Source organism: Phyllostomus discolor, chromosome 5 (genome assembly GCF_004126475.2).
Source record: "Phyllostomus discolor isolate MPI-MPIP mPhyDis1 chromosome 5, mPhyDis1.pri.v3, whole genome shotgun sequence".
NCBI classification, from domain to species: Eukaryota; Metazoa; Chordata; class Mammalia; order Chiroptera; family Phyllostomidae; genus Phyllostomus; species Phyllostomus discolor.
In genome coordinates this window covers 146,294,126-146,308,716 of record NC_040907.2, presented here as the reverse complement: position 1 = coordinate 146,308,716, position 14,591 = coordinate 146,294,126, and the positions used below count along the sequence as shown (strand labels likewise).

Sequence of the window (14,591 nt, the reverse complement as noted above, 5' to 3'; positions counted from 1 at the left end):
GAATCTAGCTGCAGAGGACAGCAGTGGGATTTCGTAGATTTGGAGCTTCACTGCCCAATGTTTTCTCCTGTGAGGCTGGTCTCCTGGAACAGGGGAAGCCCACTCATTGGGGACGTACTCAACTCCCATTTTCCACCACCCTGAAGAGATCTGAAAAGCCAGAGGAGTGCAAGAGAGCTAAAAAGCATATGATTCAGCACCACCTACAGAAAAAGAACAGAAAGTGTCTTTGTATCAATCTACTAGAGAAATGCCATAAATATATAGATGCCTAGACAGAAAAGGAATCCATCAAATACCATGAATAACCAAGGTAGGGAGGCAATTCAGAAAGAAAATGAAACATCTCCAGAAAATAAACTGAAAGACATGGAAATACGTGATTTAAATGAGTGAATTCAAGATGGTAGTTCTGAAGAAAAAAAAAAAAGGGAGAGAGATGCAAGAAAATACAGATACTCAATGTAATGAGCCCAGAAAACAAATCAAGGAACAAAATGAATACTTTACCAAACAGACTGAAACTTTAAAAAAACCAGCCCTAGCTGGGTGGCTCAGTTGGTTGGAATGTTGTCTGTGTACCATAAAAGGGTTGCAAGTCCAATCCCAGGTCGGGACGCTCACAGGAGGCAACTGATCAATGCTTCTCTCTCACATGGATGTTCCTCTCTTCCCCCCACCCCAAATGAATGAAACATGTTGCCCTGGCTGGGGCACCTCAGTTGATTGGAGCATGTTCCCATAACTGAAGGGTTGCAAGTTCATTCCCTGGTCCAGGCACATATGGAAGACAACCAATCAATATTTCTCTCTCACTTCACTGTTTCTCTCCTTTCCTCTCTCCCTTCCATTTTCTCTAAAAAAGCAATGAAAAACTGTCCTTGGATGTGGATTAAAAAAATTTTTTTAAAGAATGAAACAAATTACAGAGATGAAGAACTCAATAAAAGAGATCAAGAATGAACTAGCAAACATAGGAAATAGAGATGACCAGATGGATGAAAGAATTAGTGATTTTGGAGACAGAAATCTAGAAATGACAGAGAGGGAAGAAGAGAGAGTCCTGAGCATTAAAAAAAAAAAAAAGAAAGAAAGAACTCTATGAAAACTATCTGATTCCACCAGAAAGAGCACTAAAAGAATAACAGGCATACCAGAAGAGAGGGAGAAGGGAACAGAGAGCCTCTTCAAACAAATAATCAATGAGAATTCCTCAAATCTATGCAACGAGCTAGACCCTCTAATCCAAAAAGCAAGCAGGACACCTAATTACCTCAATACAAAAAGGCCTTCTCCAAGGCACATTGTATTAAAATTGTCAAAAATTAATGACAAAGATCCCTGGCCTGGTAGCTCAGTTGGTTAGAGCATCATCCCGATACACCAAGGTTTCAGGTTCAATCCCTGGTCAGGGCACACAGAGGAAGCAACCAAGGGATACACAATCAAGTGGAACAACAATCAGTGTGTGTCTCTCTCTTCCCCTTCCTTTCTCTCTCTCTAATATCAATTAAAAAAATTTTTTTAAAGACTTTATTTATTTTTTTAGAGAGGGAAGGGAGGGAGAAAGAGAGGGAGAGAGAAACATCAATGTGTGGTTGCTGGGGGCCGTGGCCTGCAACCCAGGCATGTGGCCTGACTGGGAATCGAACCTGCGACACTTTGGTTCACAGCCCGTGCTCAATCCACTGAGCTACGCCAGCCAGGGCTAAAAACAATTTTTTAAATTACTGACAAAGAAAGAATTCTCGCCCTGGCTGGCATAGCTCAGTGGATTGAGCACAGGCTGTGAACCAAAGTGTTGCAGGTTCGATCCCCAGCCAGGGTACATGCCTGGGTTGCAGGCCATAACCCCCAGCAACCGCACATTGATGTTTCTCTGCTTCTCTCTCTGTTTCTCTCTCTCTCTCTCTCTAAAAGTGAATAAATTGAAAAAAAAATCAAAAAAAAAAAAAAAAGAAAGAATTCTCAAGGGGTCCAGGGAAATGAAGAAAGTAACTGTAAAGAAAAGCCCATTAGGTTAATCATCAGACTTCTCTGCAGAAGCTTTACAAGCTAGAAGAGAGTGGAACCAAATATTCAAACTACTGAAGGAGGGAAATCACCAGCCAAGAATAAATTATCCAGCAAAGTTATCCTTTAGCTATGAAGAAGAAATAAAGACTTTTCCAGTCATACAGAATCTGAGGGAATTTATCACCAGATATTCACTGCAGGAATTACTCAAGGGGTTATGCTACCTGGAACAAAGAACAAAAAGTCACAAAACTACAAGTAAGATCACCAACAAACTTACGGCATAAATGGGGGTAATTTGTAAGAAGAGAAACATAAAAGGGCAGGGAGGGAGTAAACGTCTAAATTTGCAAAGGAAGATGAAGATAAGATGCATCAAAAGAAAAAGGACTACTGTGTATATGAAATTTTCTTTTTTATAAACCCAATTGTAACCACGTGCAAAAAGCAAAACAAAACTGAGACACATAACTTAAAAAAAGTAAGAGAGGAAACAGAGCAATGAGGTATGGAATACCACCAAACAAAAACAACAGACATAAACACAATGGAAAAAAACCAATGGAGCCCTGACCAAAGGTGGATCCTTTGTTGGGTGTCATCACACAAAGCAAAGGTCTCCTGTTTGATTCCCTGTCATGGCACATGCCTGGGTACTCAGTTCTGTCCCAGGTTGGGGAGTGTGCAAAAGGCAACCAATCAGTGGTTTCTCTCTCACATCGATGTTTCTCTCCCTCTCTTCCCCTCTCTCTAAAGATAAAAAAATAAAATCTTTAAAAATAAAAAGAATCAATGGATGTGCAGAGCTATCAGGAAAAAAAAAAAGGCCATAGAAAATCCTCACACATCGCCCTGGCTGGTGTGGCTCAGTGAACTGAGTGCTGCTGGCCTACAAACTGAAAGGTTGACAGTTCGATGCCCAGGGCACATGCCTGAGCTGTGGAACAGGCCCCCAGTTGGGGGCATGTGAGAGGCAATCTATCAATTATCTACCACACATTGATATTTCTCTCACTCTCTCCTTACCTTCCTCCCTCTAAAAAGAAAGAAATAACATACTTTTTTAAAAAGATTTTATTTATTTATTTTTAGAGAGGGAAGGGAGGGAGGGAGAGAGAGAGAGAGAAACATCAATGTGCTGTTGCTGGGGGTCATGGCCTACAACCCAGGCATGTACCCTGACTAGGAATCGAACCTGCAACACTTTGGTTTGCAGCCTGTGCTCAATCCACTGAGCTACGCCAGCCAGGGTGAAATAACATACTTTTAAAAAAGCAAAGAAAATCCTCATACATCAATAATTACTCTAAATGTAAATGAACTGGATTCACCAGTAAAAAGGCAGAGTGGCAGACCGGATAAAAAACAAAATCCAACCATATGCTACCTTTAAGAGACACATCTAAGCTGCAAAGACAAAGATAGACTCAAAATGAAAGGGTGGAAAATGATTCTCCAAGCAAATAGAATCCACAATTAGTGATCAAATAGAGACATTAACTGAAAACAATCAACATCATACTACATGGGAGATAGCCAACATACTCAAAATATCCAAACCAAAAATTTACTCTTTCATCTTTACTGGTAAAGATGAAAATGTGTCTTTTATTTTATGGAAAAAACCTGAATGGACTTTTTGGCCAACCCATTATGAAAGACAATATGCCACCAAATGCAATAACCTACAAGAAATGGGTAAGTTCTAGAAATACATAGCCTTCTTTGGTTCAATCACGGAGAACTGGAAAATCTAAACAGACTAATCAACAGGGAAGAAATTGAAACCACCATCAAAAACTTCTCAAAAAATAAAAGTCCAGGAGCAGATGGCTTCACTAGTAAATTCTACCAAACATTCAAAGAAGATTTGATATCTATCCTTCTCAAACTCTTCCAAAATACTGAAGAAGAGGCAATATTTCCTAACACATTTTATAAGATTAACATATGCCTGATGCCAAAACCTGGCAAGGATAAACCAAAAACAAAGAAAACTACAGACCAATATCTCTGAAAAATACAGATGCAAAAATCCTAAATGAAATGCTCACAAGTCAAATACAACAATACATTTAAAAAATAATAATACATCACAATCAAGTGGGGTTCATTCCAGGGCACAAGGATGACTTAATATATGCAAAGCGATAAATGTAATATTTCACATTAACAAAAGACAAAAATCATATGACTTATCAATAGATGCAGAAAAGGCATTTGATAACATACAACATTCATTTATGATTAAAACACTCAATAAAATGAGTACAGAAGGAAATACCCAAACATAATAAACGCCATATATGACAAACCCTTGGCTAACATCATACTCAATGGTGAAAAATTGAAAGCTTTGCCTCTAAAATCAGGAAGACGACAAGGATGACCTCTCTCACCACTCTTATTCAACATAGTTCTGGAAGTCCTAGCCAAAGCAATCAGGCAAGAGAAAGAAATAAGATAATGGGAAAACATATAATTAAAAATTTTAAAAAAGAAAACAAGAGAGAAATAAAAGACATCTAAATTGGGAATGCTGGTGATTTGTATGTATGTCTTCTTGGGGTAAGTATATATTCAGGTCTCTGCCCATTTTTTTTTAACTGAATTGTCTGTTTGAATTGTTGCAGATGACATGATTCTGTTTATAGGAAACCCTAAAGACTCCACAAAAGAAACTATTAGAAACAAAAAATAAATTAAGTTGCAGCATACAAAATCAATGTACAAAAATCCACTGCTTTCCTGTATACTAACAATGAAACTTCAGAAAGTGTAATAAAAAAAAAATTCCTTTTGCAATTGCAACCAAAAGAATAAAATACCTAGGAATAAATTTAACAAAGGATGTGAAGGAACTGTATTTGAAAACTACAAAATACTATTAAGAGATTGAAAAAGACACAATGAAATGAAAAGATATTCCCTGATGGATTAGAAGAATCAACATAGTTACAATGGCCATATTAGCCAAAGCAATCCCCATCAAAATTCGAATGTCATTTTTTAAAGAAACAGAACAAAAAATCATCAGATTTGTAGAGAACTACAAAAGACCCTGAATAGCAGAGCATTCCTGAGAAAAAAGAACAAAGGTGAAGGCATCAAAAATACCTGATTTTAAATTATACTACAGAGCTACAATGATTAAAATAGTATGGCACTAGGAAAAAAAGACATGGACCAATGAAATAGAATTGAGAGCCCAGAAATAAAACCACATGTATATGGGGCAAGTAATTTTTGACAAAGGAGACAAAAACCCATAATGGAGCAAAGAAAGCCTCTTCAATAAATTATGGTGGGAAAATTGGAAAGCCACATGCAAAACAATGAACCTAGATTACAGTTTGTCCCCGGGTACAAAAATTATTTCAAAATGATAAAGGACCTAAATAAAGATCTGAAACAAAAATGAAGTAAAAATTCAGAATAACCCATGCCAGTTTTGTTGCATCAACCCATGCCTGATCAACTGAGGATTAAAAAATGGACCTGATAATTTTTCCTCAGAAGAGTGATTAGACAAAATCAAAAAAGATAATGCAAAACAAAATTTGCAGATGCTGATTCATGGAAGTGCAACACAGTACCATGCTGCAGATAAAAGCAATTCTACATGGAATATTCCTAATTCACACAGAAATGCATGGTTAATGAACTAAAAGATATTTATTTATACTATAATCTATTGTCTAAAAAAATAAACCACTGCTTTTTAACGATTACTGGCTCAAACTGTAGTACCTATAAATAACAGCATGATAGAAGAATGGATTCCTTATAATAATTCCCTAATTTCAAGTATTTTGTTTGACCTATAGGGTTATTTTAAAAATAGGAGTGTGAAGCCTTTTATACACAGGGCAAGGAAGGACTCCTCAGCTCACCTCAGATTCCACTCACACACTAATATTACCTGAATGATTTCTGTAGGTGTTTCAATGTATGACTCCTGAAGTATGCTATCCTTGGAAATACTATGCTCTTTAGATTGAGTAATACTTAAAAGGAGTCAAGCGCCTAGCAATTTCATTGTTAGTCTTTAGACGTACTGCAGAGCTTCAAATGTAACCTTCTAACCTGAGATGGATTCTGCCAACCATCAAATTACCAACCACACAGAACAAAGAGTGAATACAAGTCTTTGACAAGAAGGGACTATTTATGCTTTCACTCAACAAATATTTACTGAAGGTGTATGTGTTAAACACTATTCCAAGTGCTAGTAATACAACCTAGAGCAAAATATTAAAACAGTTCTGCCCTCACAGTGATTATATCCCTATGTATCTACATGGTCACCATACCATCTCTACCTATGCCCAGCATTCTCCTGATCTTTGGATATGTAGCAAGAATAACCTGGAGGTCCAATTTATTTTATAACATTAATTTCTATAAATTTTAAGATTACTATACATAGTTATTCCTTCTTACCTGGTCCTGTGTTGATAATAATGTAAACAGAGTTTCCAATGCTGCTCTTCGAACTGATGATATAGTGTGATGCAAAAAAGGCCAGACACGTGGTACTAAAACTGTGAGTGACTGCTGAATACTAATAAAGAAGACACAAGTTAATCTAATTATTTGCAGTTGAAACTTCATCGATACATTATCTAAATATCATTCCCTTATGGAATCATCATCTTTTGCAATGAGTAAATTCTAAAAATATAATACAATTTTCATATGAACACTCATTTAACACCCTCATTCAAAACTGTTATAGTACAGGAAGAGCCAGAGCAAACACAGTCAAAAAGAAGAACAGAAATAGTACCATTAGGTACTTCTATGGCACTAATATCATGAATTACCTTTATCAAATTAGAATTTCCCAATAGAAGTGTTCTTATTCTCAATCAGTTCTTACTCAGGAAAATGGGACATGTATCTTAGCTCATAGTAAACCTACATGAAATCAAGATTGCTAATCCTTACCCCTTTCCTATGGGTAACCATTAGATACACATAACTTACACCCCCTCTGGGACCATCTCTGCCCTATATCAAATAAGCAAGAGGTGGTATGGTAGTAGCTTTGAAAGTTAGCCTCATTTAGCACTACTAAGAAAACTCAAATATCTTCCTTCTTACAGGTTAGATTTTAAATGGGAAGCAAGCAAAGCCATATCTAGGCTAACAACATAGATCACAGGATTCCTGTCACATCCATGAGTGATTTTAAAATGTTTCCTAGAATCAGGAAATGATTTGTCAGTAGCATCTGAAATACATATGAAACCTCTGTACAAAAAGACATGAATAAAAAGGAGTATGTCAGTGTAATTATGGTTCTCTTCAAGAGGCCTATATTTTAATACTTTATTACTTAAAGGTTTATATAAACAGGACTTCTTACATTAATTTACACATTTAGTATACATGCACACAGACATAAAACACATTCAAAATATGTAAAAGCATTATAACAAGGCCTTGTTAATAGTGTAACTGCTCATGCTGCAAATGACATGCTGCACTTCTTACATAAGCTAGAAAGCATCTGCCAAATATAGAATATATGAAGCAAATTTTCTAGTAAGTCAATTTTGAAAAGATAAAAACTGTATTATTTCATATTGAATTAATAGAATTTTCACTATATTTTCATTTTCTTACATTTTCTAGCTTTCCTGAAACTAGTTGGTGATTTCTTTTAAAGTTAAATCCTTTATTTAAAGCACATGTCAATAAGCTAAGGCCCACAGTCTAAATCCAGTCTACCTGGTTTTTTAAATAAAGTTTTACTGGAAAACAGACTTGCTCTTTCTTTTATGTATTGTCTGTGTCTGCTTTTATGCTACAATAGCAGAGCCGAGCAATTCTGGTAGAGATCATATGGCCCACAAAACCAAAAATATCATTACCTGCAGAGCTGAGTAGTTTTGACAAAGATCATATGGTTTGCAAAGCCAAAAATATCATTACCTACTTTCAGAGTTTGCCAGCCCTTAAAGGTAATTAAAAACTCTTGTATTTGACAGTTTAAAAAAGAGTTTTCACACAGAGTAACTCATTTATTCTCTATAGCTTTCATTACTAATGAAAGCAACTGAAAATTAGGAAATCCCACGTATGCACTACCACCTTATTTTTCCCCCCTTCATTTGCTTTTCCAGGCACTTATTTTGCTATTCCAATTTGTGGGCCATCCTCTGAGCCTAAATTTATCACTGAAGTACTACCAGTAGGTCAGTGTTATTTGAAACATTTTCTATATGTTTTCATATATCATTGGAAACAGACCACTTACAAAGCCAGAAATCATTTATGATCATGACCTTCTGAACATTTACTAGCTAAGACCAGTAATTAATTTTCTCATCTGTGATTTTTTTTAAGTGGCATGCAAATTTTTACTTCTGAATCTCCAAGGATACTATTAAAAGAAACAATAACATTCATGAGCCATTCTAAAAGGCAGAGAATACATCAATTAGCTGAGCTTCATTTCAATTATCAGGATAGGAAAATACATGAAACTAAATTTTTTAATTAATGTGTTTGAATTTACCCAATCTCAGCCTTCGGACATTGTATTACATCATTATATACTCCCTTCCTGATGAATAATCCTTGAAATCAACAACAAGAGTTGAAATAAACATTACAAAGAAAAAGTTCCTAGAGGAGATTATTTTGGAAAAAGTAATGCTGATATTTAATGATAATTCTATTAACTAAGTTTATGGTAATATTACCATTCCTTTCAGAGTTAATTCTCTAGAAATTTTTAAGTAATTTTTGCTTTATTCCACTGAATAAAATAATTACCTGCACTGTTGGACCTGAGGATAAGTTAACAGGGATGAAAGAAGAGTCATAATACTATTTGTTGAAGCTGTTAGATCATCTAGTTCCAGAAGAGCATCCCATAATGTGTTTATAATGAAGGGTACCTATAAGATCAGGTATCAAGAAAACAGTTACTAATTTTACACAGAATATTCACAAGCCACGCCAGGAGTCACTACTGATTCAAAAACATACACAGTCCCAATGACCATGCATAGGTGCCAGTTTTGAGCCAAGTTAAGGAGATATTATTTGCCTTTAAAATTCCCTACCCTTATTTTTAACGCCACATCTACTCTGAAACTTCACTTCCTAACCAGATTCACAATGGGAGGGAGAACTCAGGAAATAAGATAGCCAATACTTTACTTTAAAAAGAATATAGTACAGACACCCAAGATCTGATTCTCTATGTAATTTTATTTACAACAGCACTAAAGACAAATTTTGTTTGTAAAATATTGCCTGCTGTGCTTCCAAATATACATGTCTTGGCTTTGATAATACAAAGGAAACTCAGACTTTGAATAAGGCACTTCAAAAAATGAGACCAGATTTAAAAAACCAAAAGCCAAAAAAAAAGCCAAAACGAAACAAAAAAAAACACCCCAATCAAAACAAAAATTTCAGGTCTAAAAACCAAGAGTAAAACAAACAAGAAGTGTTTGCTTTTTACCTCAGGGGAGTTCCCTACATATCGTGTACACAAATAGAAAGTAGATTAATACACACAATTCACTCTTCCCAAGGATATTGTATAATTAATAATGCAGACATCAGAAAAGGGCATTGTAAGAAAAAAAAGGATAAAGGAGAAGAAAAGTACTCAATGTTTTCCTAAAACTTTACCCCAAATGTAAACAAGCTCTAGGAAGAATATAGAAAAGTATTCCATTTACCTTCTGTGTCTGAAGATACACAAGGCTTTCTACCACAGGTACTAATGATGCTGCAGCAACAGCTCTGACATCATCATCAAGGTCCTGGAGTCCTTCAATTATTTTACTTAAAACTTTAGGCAATAAAGTGTCGATTACATCCTGTAAAACAATACATCAAAATAAATTAACTTTCTGCAGTCTAAATATTGTGCTTAAACATTTTTATTAAATTCGCTATATGAAAACATAAATTCCAATCTTTATTAAAAAAGAATCACATAAACTGAAAGAAAAATAACACCATTAGAAGTTTATCTAGCTAATCCTATTTGAAAAAGACTACAAAAATATCAAGTATTTTACTACTGAGTATGACTTAAAACATCAGTTTCTCAAGGTTTTTAGGCTATATTATACATACATACCCCTGGTCCGAGAACCTGAGCTTGTATTTTTCATTCCGGCTCACTGATTACCAAAAAGGGCAATGAGAAGAACAAAGAAAAGCCAGCCCCTTCCTGCTTCTCATTATTCCAATCTACTCTCTTTCCAAGTTCCCCAACAGAGCTAGCCTTCAGAGGCCACCCCTATGTGACCATACAAGATGGAATCTCACCTAGAATTGGTCTTGCTATGAACTAGGAACAGGTTTCCAAACCTAATTCATCATCTTTTGATTTGTACTTCAATTCTTATTAGCATCACCTATCTCTATGACACTATCTCAAGAGAGCAAATCTTGAAGGACTGATGACTTATACGTAACACTAAGAATTTAGGGCCATTTCATAAAAATAAACTAAGGGAAAAACTCTCCCATGTTGCTTCAAAAAGTTAAATGTTTACCTGACGAACTGCCAAAGCATATTTTATTCCTAGCAGACCACCATGTCTAACTTCCCATTGTTCTTGGGTAAGTAATTTAAGCAGCACATCCACAGTCTTATGAACTCCTGTTTCATTCATGTGTTTTAACACCACACCTAATGTTTGAGCACAAGTTTCACGAACTGGTGCCACAACCTGCAAATGAAAAAGAGAGAAAACTCATATTTGCAAAAAGCTTATTTTGCTGAATTTGAAATTTGATTGGGCAAACCTTCCCTTATGTGATAACTTACTTCATCAGAAACAAAGTCTCCAAATCTGTCTAATGCAAAAACACAAAGGAGTCTAATAACCAAGTCTTCCAACCATTCTTGATGCTGCTGAATCATCTGTTAAACAATCATTTTTTAGTAACAAAGATCATACTTTATATTGTGGGTTGGGGAAACATATTGGATCCACATGAAAATTAAAATATTGGGATAGATTATTTTAGCTGTAGAAACAATAATCAAACTATATTAGAGTTCCAACTGTTATCTTTAATATTAGCCACATTCTCTTTATTAATTAAATTCAGATATACTATAACAAAATCTTTAAAATTCATGAACTTTATTATATTACTTGTATTCCAAGAGAAATTAAGAAACTACTTAAGGTTTCTCTAATATCAATTCTATCTGTCATTTATATACTATCAATCCTATTACCAGTGTCTCCATGCTACACCAGTCATATTGCTCACTGACCTCTAAACTATCCTCTATTCATCTTATTATACTTCCAATCCATTATATCCTGCTCAAATACTATTGCTTCTACATATTTTTCCACTCAATGTTTCTGAACGTCTTTCCCCTGAACTCATTCTTCCTCTATCTATAAAAAGACTTCTTCCTAATCTTTTTACTTTTCCCTCATTGCTTTTCAATATTTCTTATTATTTACCTCTCATTACTACTTCATGTCACATGCACAGTTACCTCCCTGATCAGAATAAGAGCCAACTACTGAAACTTGATAGTAACTGTTGCTTTACTACACTTACCTCTTCTAAAGTACTATCTCCCATTTTACCACCGCTTTTTCCATGAGCTTTAAGGATTTCTCTAAGTCCAGTGCCTGCACCGTGTCGAACCTAAGAAGAATCAGAAAGTAAATGTCAGAAGTTAAATGCTTAAGAAACTGAGTTTAACTTTTAATTTGAAAAGGGGATATTATATTTTTAAGAAATTAAAATAAACTAGCATTTCATAAGAATGTCTTTTTCTTCTACTATCCAAGGAGAATTGCATATATAAATTTTACAATTCTGGTTATAAGGAAAGTTTTTTAAATCACACTAAGAAAACTGCTATTCTTGAGATATATATAATCCACATAGCTAACCTTCCTCTGGTTTTTATTCGTATTCAGTATTGACACTAAAAAAGAAAGTATCATATATTGTTCCTTGTAGCTCCAATATCAATATTTTAGAAATATATACATCAAAACTAAGTTCCATAGCTACCAGTGTCAGGTATCAAAGAAGATAATATAAATAAAATAACATATGACTAATGCTACACCTTAGCCCTGTAAACCTTCTGAAGTGTCATTTGGAATGGAGGAATCAGGCCACTGACACTGCGCCCACCTATTGAAGAACCCATGTAAGTTAAAACTTGAAGAGCTTTAAATAGAAATACATCAAGAAGCAGAAAGGCTGCTAAATGGTACTACAAACAAGAGTTTTTTAAAATTATTCAAAGGCTAATCTAAGTAGAACAGAATGGTTTGAGACCACCAACCCTCAACTTTAACCAGTGGAACTTCACTTTCATCTCTTTTACATACTGGGATCAATTAAAGATTATCTTTGAAAAAATATTTCCAGGTTTAAAAGCTGGTGTAGAAACTACAGCTTTTAATCAAAATTGTCCACTTCCAAAGGAAACTTTTACTGTCTAGGAGAAATATACAAGCCTTTGTATTATAGTAAAAAGAAATGAACAAATCACTAAAGAAATACAACAAAAATTATATGGAAGGTGAAAAACAGTCTAAAGGTTTCTACTTGGTGAGTGATATAAAATGCCTAAAGCAGTGGTCCTGAGAGGGACACAAGGGAAAAATAAGGACAATGACAAAACAGATTATGCTTGACATGGTTCCCTTCGTTAGCAAAGAAAATAAAGCTGAGATAAACTGTAATGAAGAAATCATAGACAGACTGGTAGGAAGGGCAGAGATGTGAAAAGGGCCAACGACGCTCCCATGGGCGATGGCTGAGTTTCTGTGAAGAGGTTCTGCTGCAGGGGTTCCCCTTCAGGTAATTCATGGAGCATCCAGCTCAACTGATCATAAGGACTGTGCCACTGGGTCCTACAAAACACCTACTATATTAGGCCACCCTACCAAGACTGGGAGTCATAACAATTCTACTTAGTACATAGAAACAAACACAAAGAGGCAGCCAAAAAAGGGTGACGAAGAAAAAGGCCCCAAATGAAAGACCGGGAGAACACTCCAGAAAAAGAGCTAAGTGAAATGGAGGCAAGCAATTTATCAGACATAGAGATAAGAAAAAAATGGTTATAACAATGCTCAGGAACTTAGAACTACAACAGCATAAAAAGCCTGTGGAAAAAAATAAAATATCTGAAATGAAGAACACACTGGAAGAAATAAACACTGGTTGAGTGAAGCAGAGGATCAAATCAGAGATTTGGAAGAGAAAGTAATAGAAAACACTCAATTAAAGCAGCAAAAAGAAAAAAGAATTTTAAAAAATGAGGTGAGGAAATTTAGACTTCTGGTCAAGATGGCAGCATAGGTAAACATGGCCCTTCTCCTTGTACAACCACATCAAAATTACAACTAAGTTATAGAACAACCATCTCAGAACTGTCAGAAATTGAGTTGAATGGAAGTCTGACAACTACAGATTTAAAGAAACCACATCCATCCAGACTGGTAGGAAGGGCAAAGACATAGAATGGATGGAATGGGTTGGTCCCACATCCACGTGTGGTGAATAAAAATTTGGGAGGGACACCAAGACACATCATAATTAAAATGGCCAAGGTTAAAAACAAAGAAAGCACAAAAGCAGAAAAAGAGAAACAGTTAACTACAAGGGAGCTCCCATAAGGCTCTGAGCTAATTTCTCAGCAGACATTTCAGGCCAGAAGGTATTAGCATGAAATAGTCAAAGTGATAAAAAGCAAGGACCTACAGCCAAGTCTTGCTTTACCCAGCAAGGCTGTCATTCAAAATTGAAGGAGAAACAGCTACCCCAGTAAGAGAAAGCTTCAAGGAGTTCGTTACCACTGAACCAGTACTACAAGAAATGTTAAAGGGTCTTTTTTAAGAAGAAGAAAGGAAAAAAAAAAAGAGGAACATAGATAAAAGGATAAAATTGCGGTAAATACCTATCAATGATAACTTTAAATATAAATGGCTTAAATGCTCCAATCAAAAGACATAGGGTAGCTAAATGGATAAGAAAACAAGACCCATATATATGCTGTCTACAAGAGGCCCATCTCAGAATGAAAACATAGAAACTAAAAGGATAGAAAAGATATTTCATGCACATGGAAATGAAAAAAAGTTGCAGTAGCATTACTTATATCTGACAAAATAGACTTTAAAACAAAGGCTATAAGAAGGACATTACATAATGATAAAGGAAGCAATCCAACAAGAAGATATAACCTCTGTACACATTTATGAGTCCAACACTGGAACACCGAAATATATAAAGCAAATCTTGATGGACATAAAGGGTGAGATCAACAATAATACAGCCAGAGTAGGGGACTTTAACACCCCATTGACATCAAAGGATAGATCTCCCAGACAAAAAATCAACAGGGAAACAGAGGCCTTAAATGACACACTAGATCAAATGGATTTAATTGGTATCTTCAGATCATTTTATCTCAAAGCAGCATAATATACATTCTTGAATATACATTCAAGCTCACATGGAACATTTTCTAGCACAGACCACATGTTAGGACACAAAACAAGTCTCAATAAATTTAAGAAGACTGAAATCATATCAAG

At 35.3% G+C, this 14,591-nt stretch overlaps 1 protein-coding gene across 3 annotated transcripts in view; it reads right to left on the bottom strand.

Moving 5' to 3' along the window:
* BTAF1 (B-TFIID TATA-box binding protein associated factor 1) overlaps positions 1-14,591 on the bottom strand; it is a 113,923-nt gene that overhangs the window by 64,274 nt on the left and 35,058 nt on the right. For all 3 annotated transcript variants that reach the window (XM_028513543.2, XM_036026992.1, XM_036026993.1), the window contains 6 exons: positions 11,584-11,673; positions 10,826-10,921; positions 10,551-10,727; positions 9,723-9,863; positions 8,803-8,927; positions 6,460-6,580 (listed from right to left, as the gene is read on the bottom strand). In XM_028513543.2, coding sequence (XP_028369344.1) covers positions 6,460-6,580; positions 8,803-8,927; positions 9,723-9,863; positions 10,551-10,727; positions 10,826-10,921; positions 11,584-11,673 — 750 coding nt within the window. The remainder of the gene's footprint in view (positions 1-6,459; positions 6,581-8,802; positions 8,928-9,722; positions 9,864-10,550; positions 10,728-10,825; positions 10,922-11,583; positions 11,674-14,591) is intronic.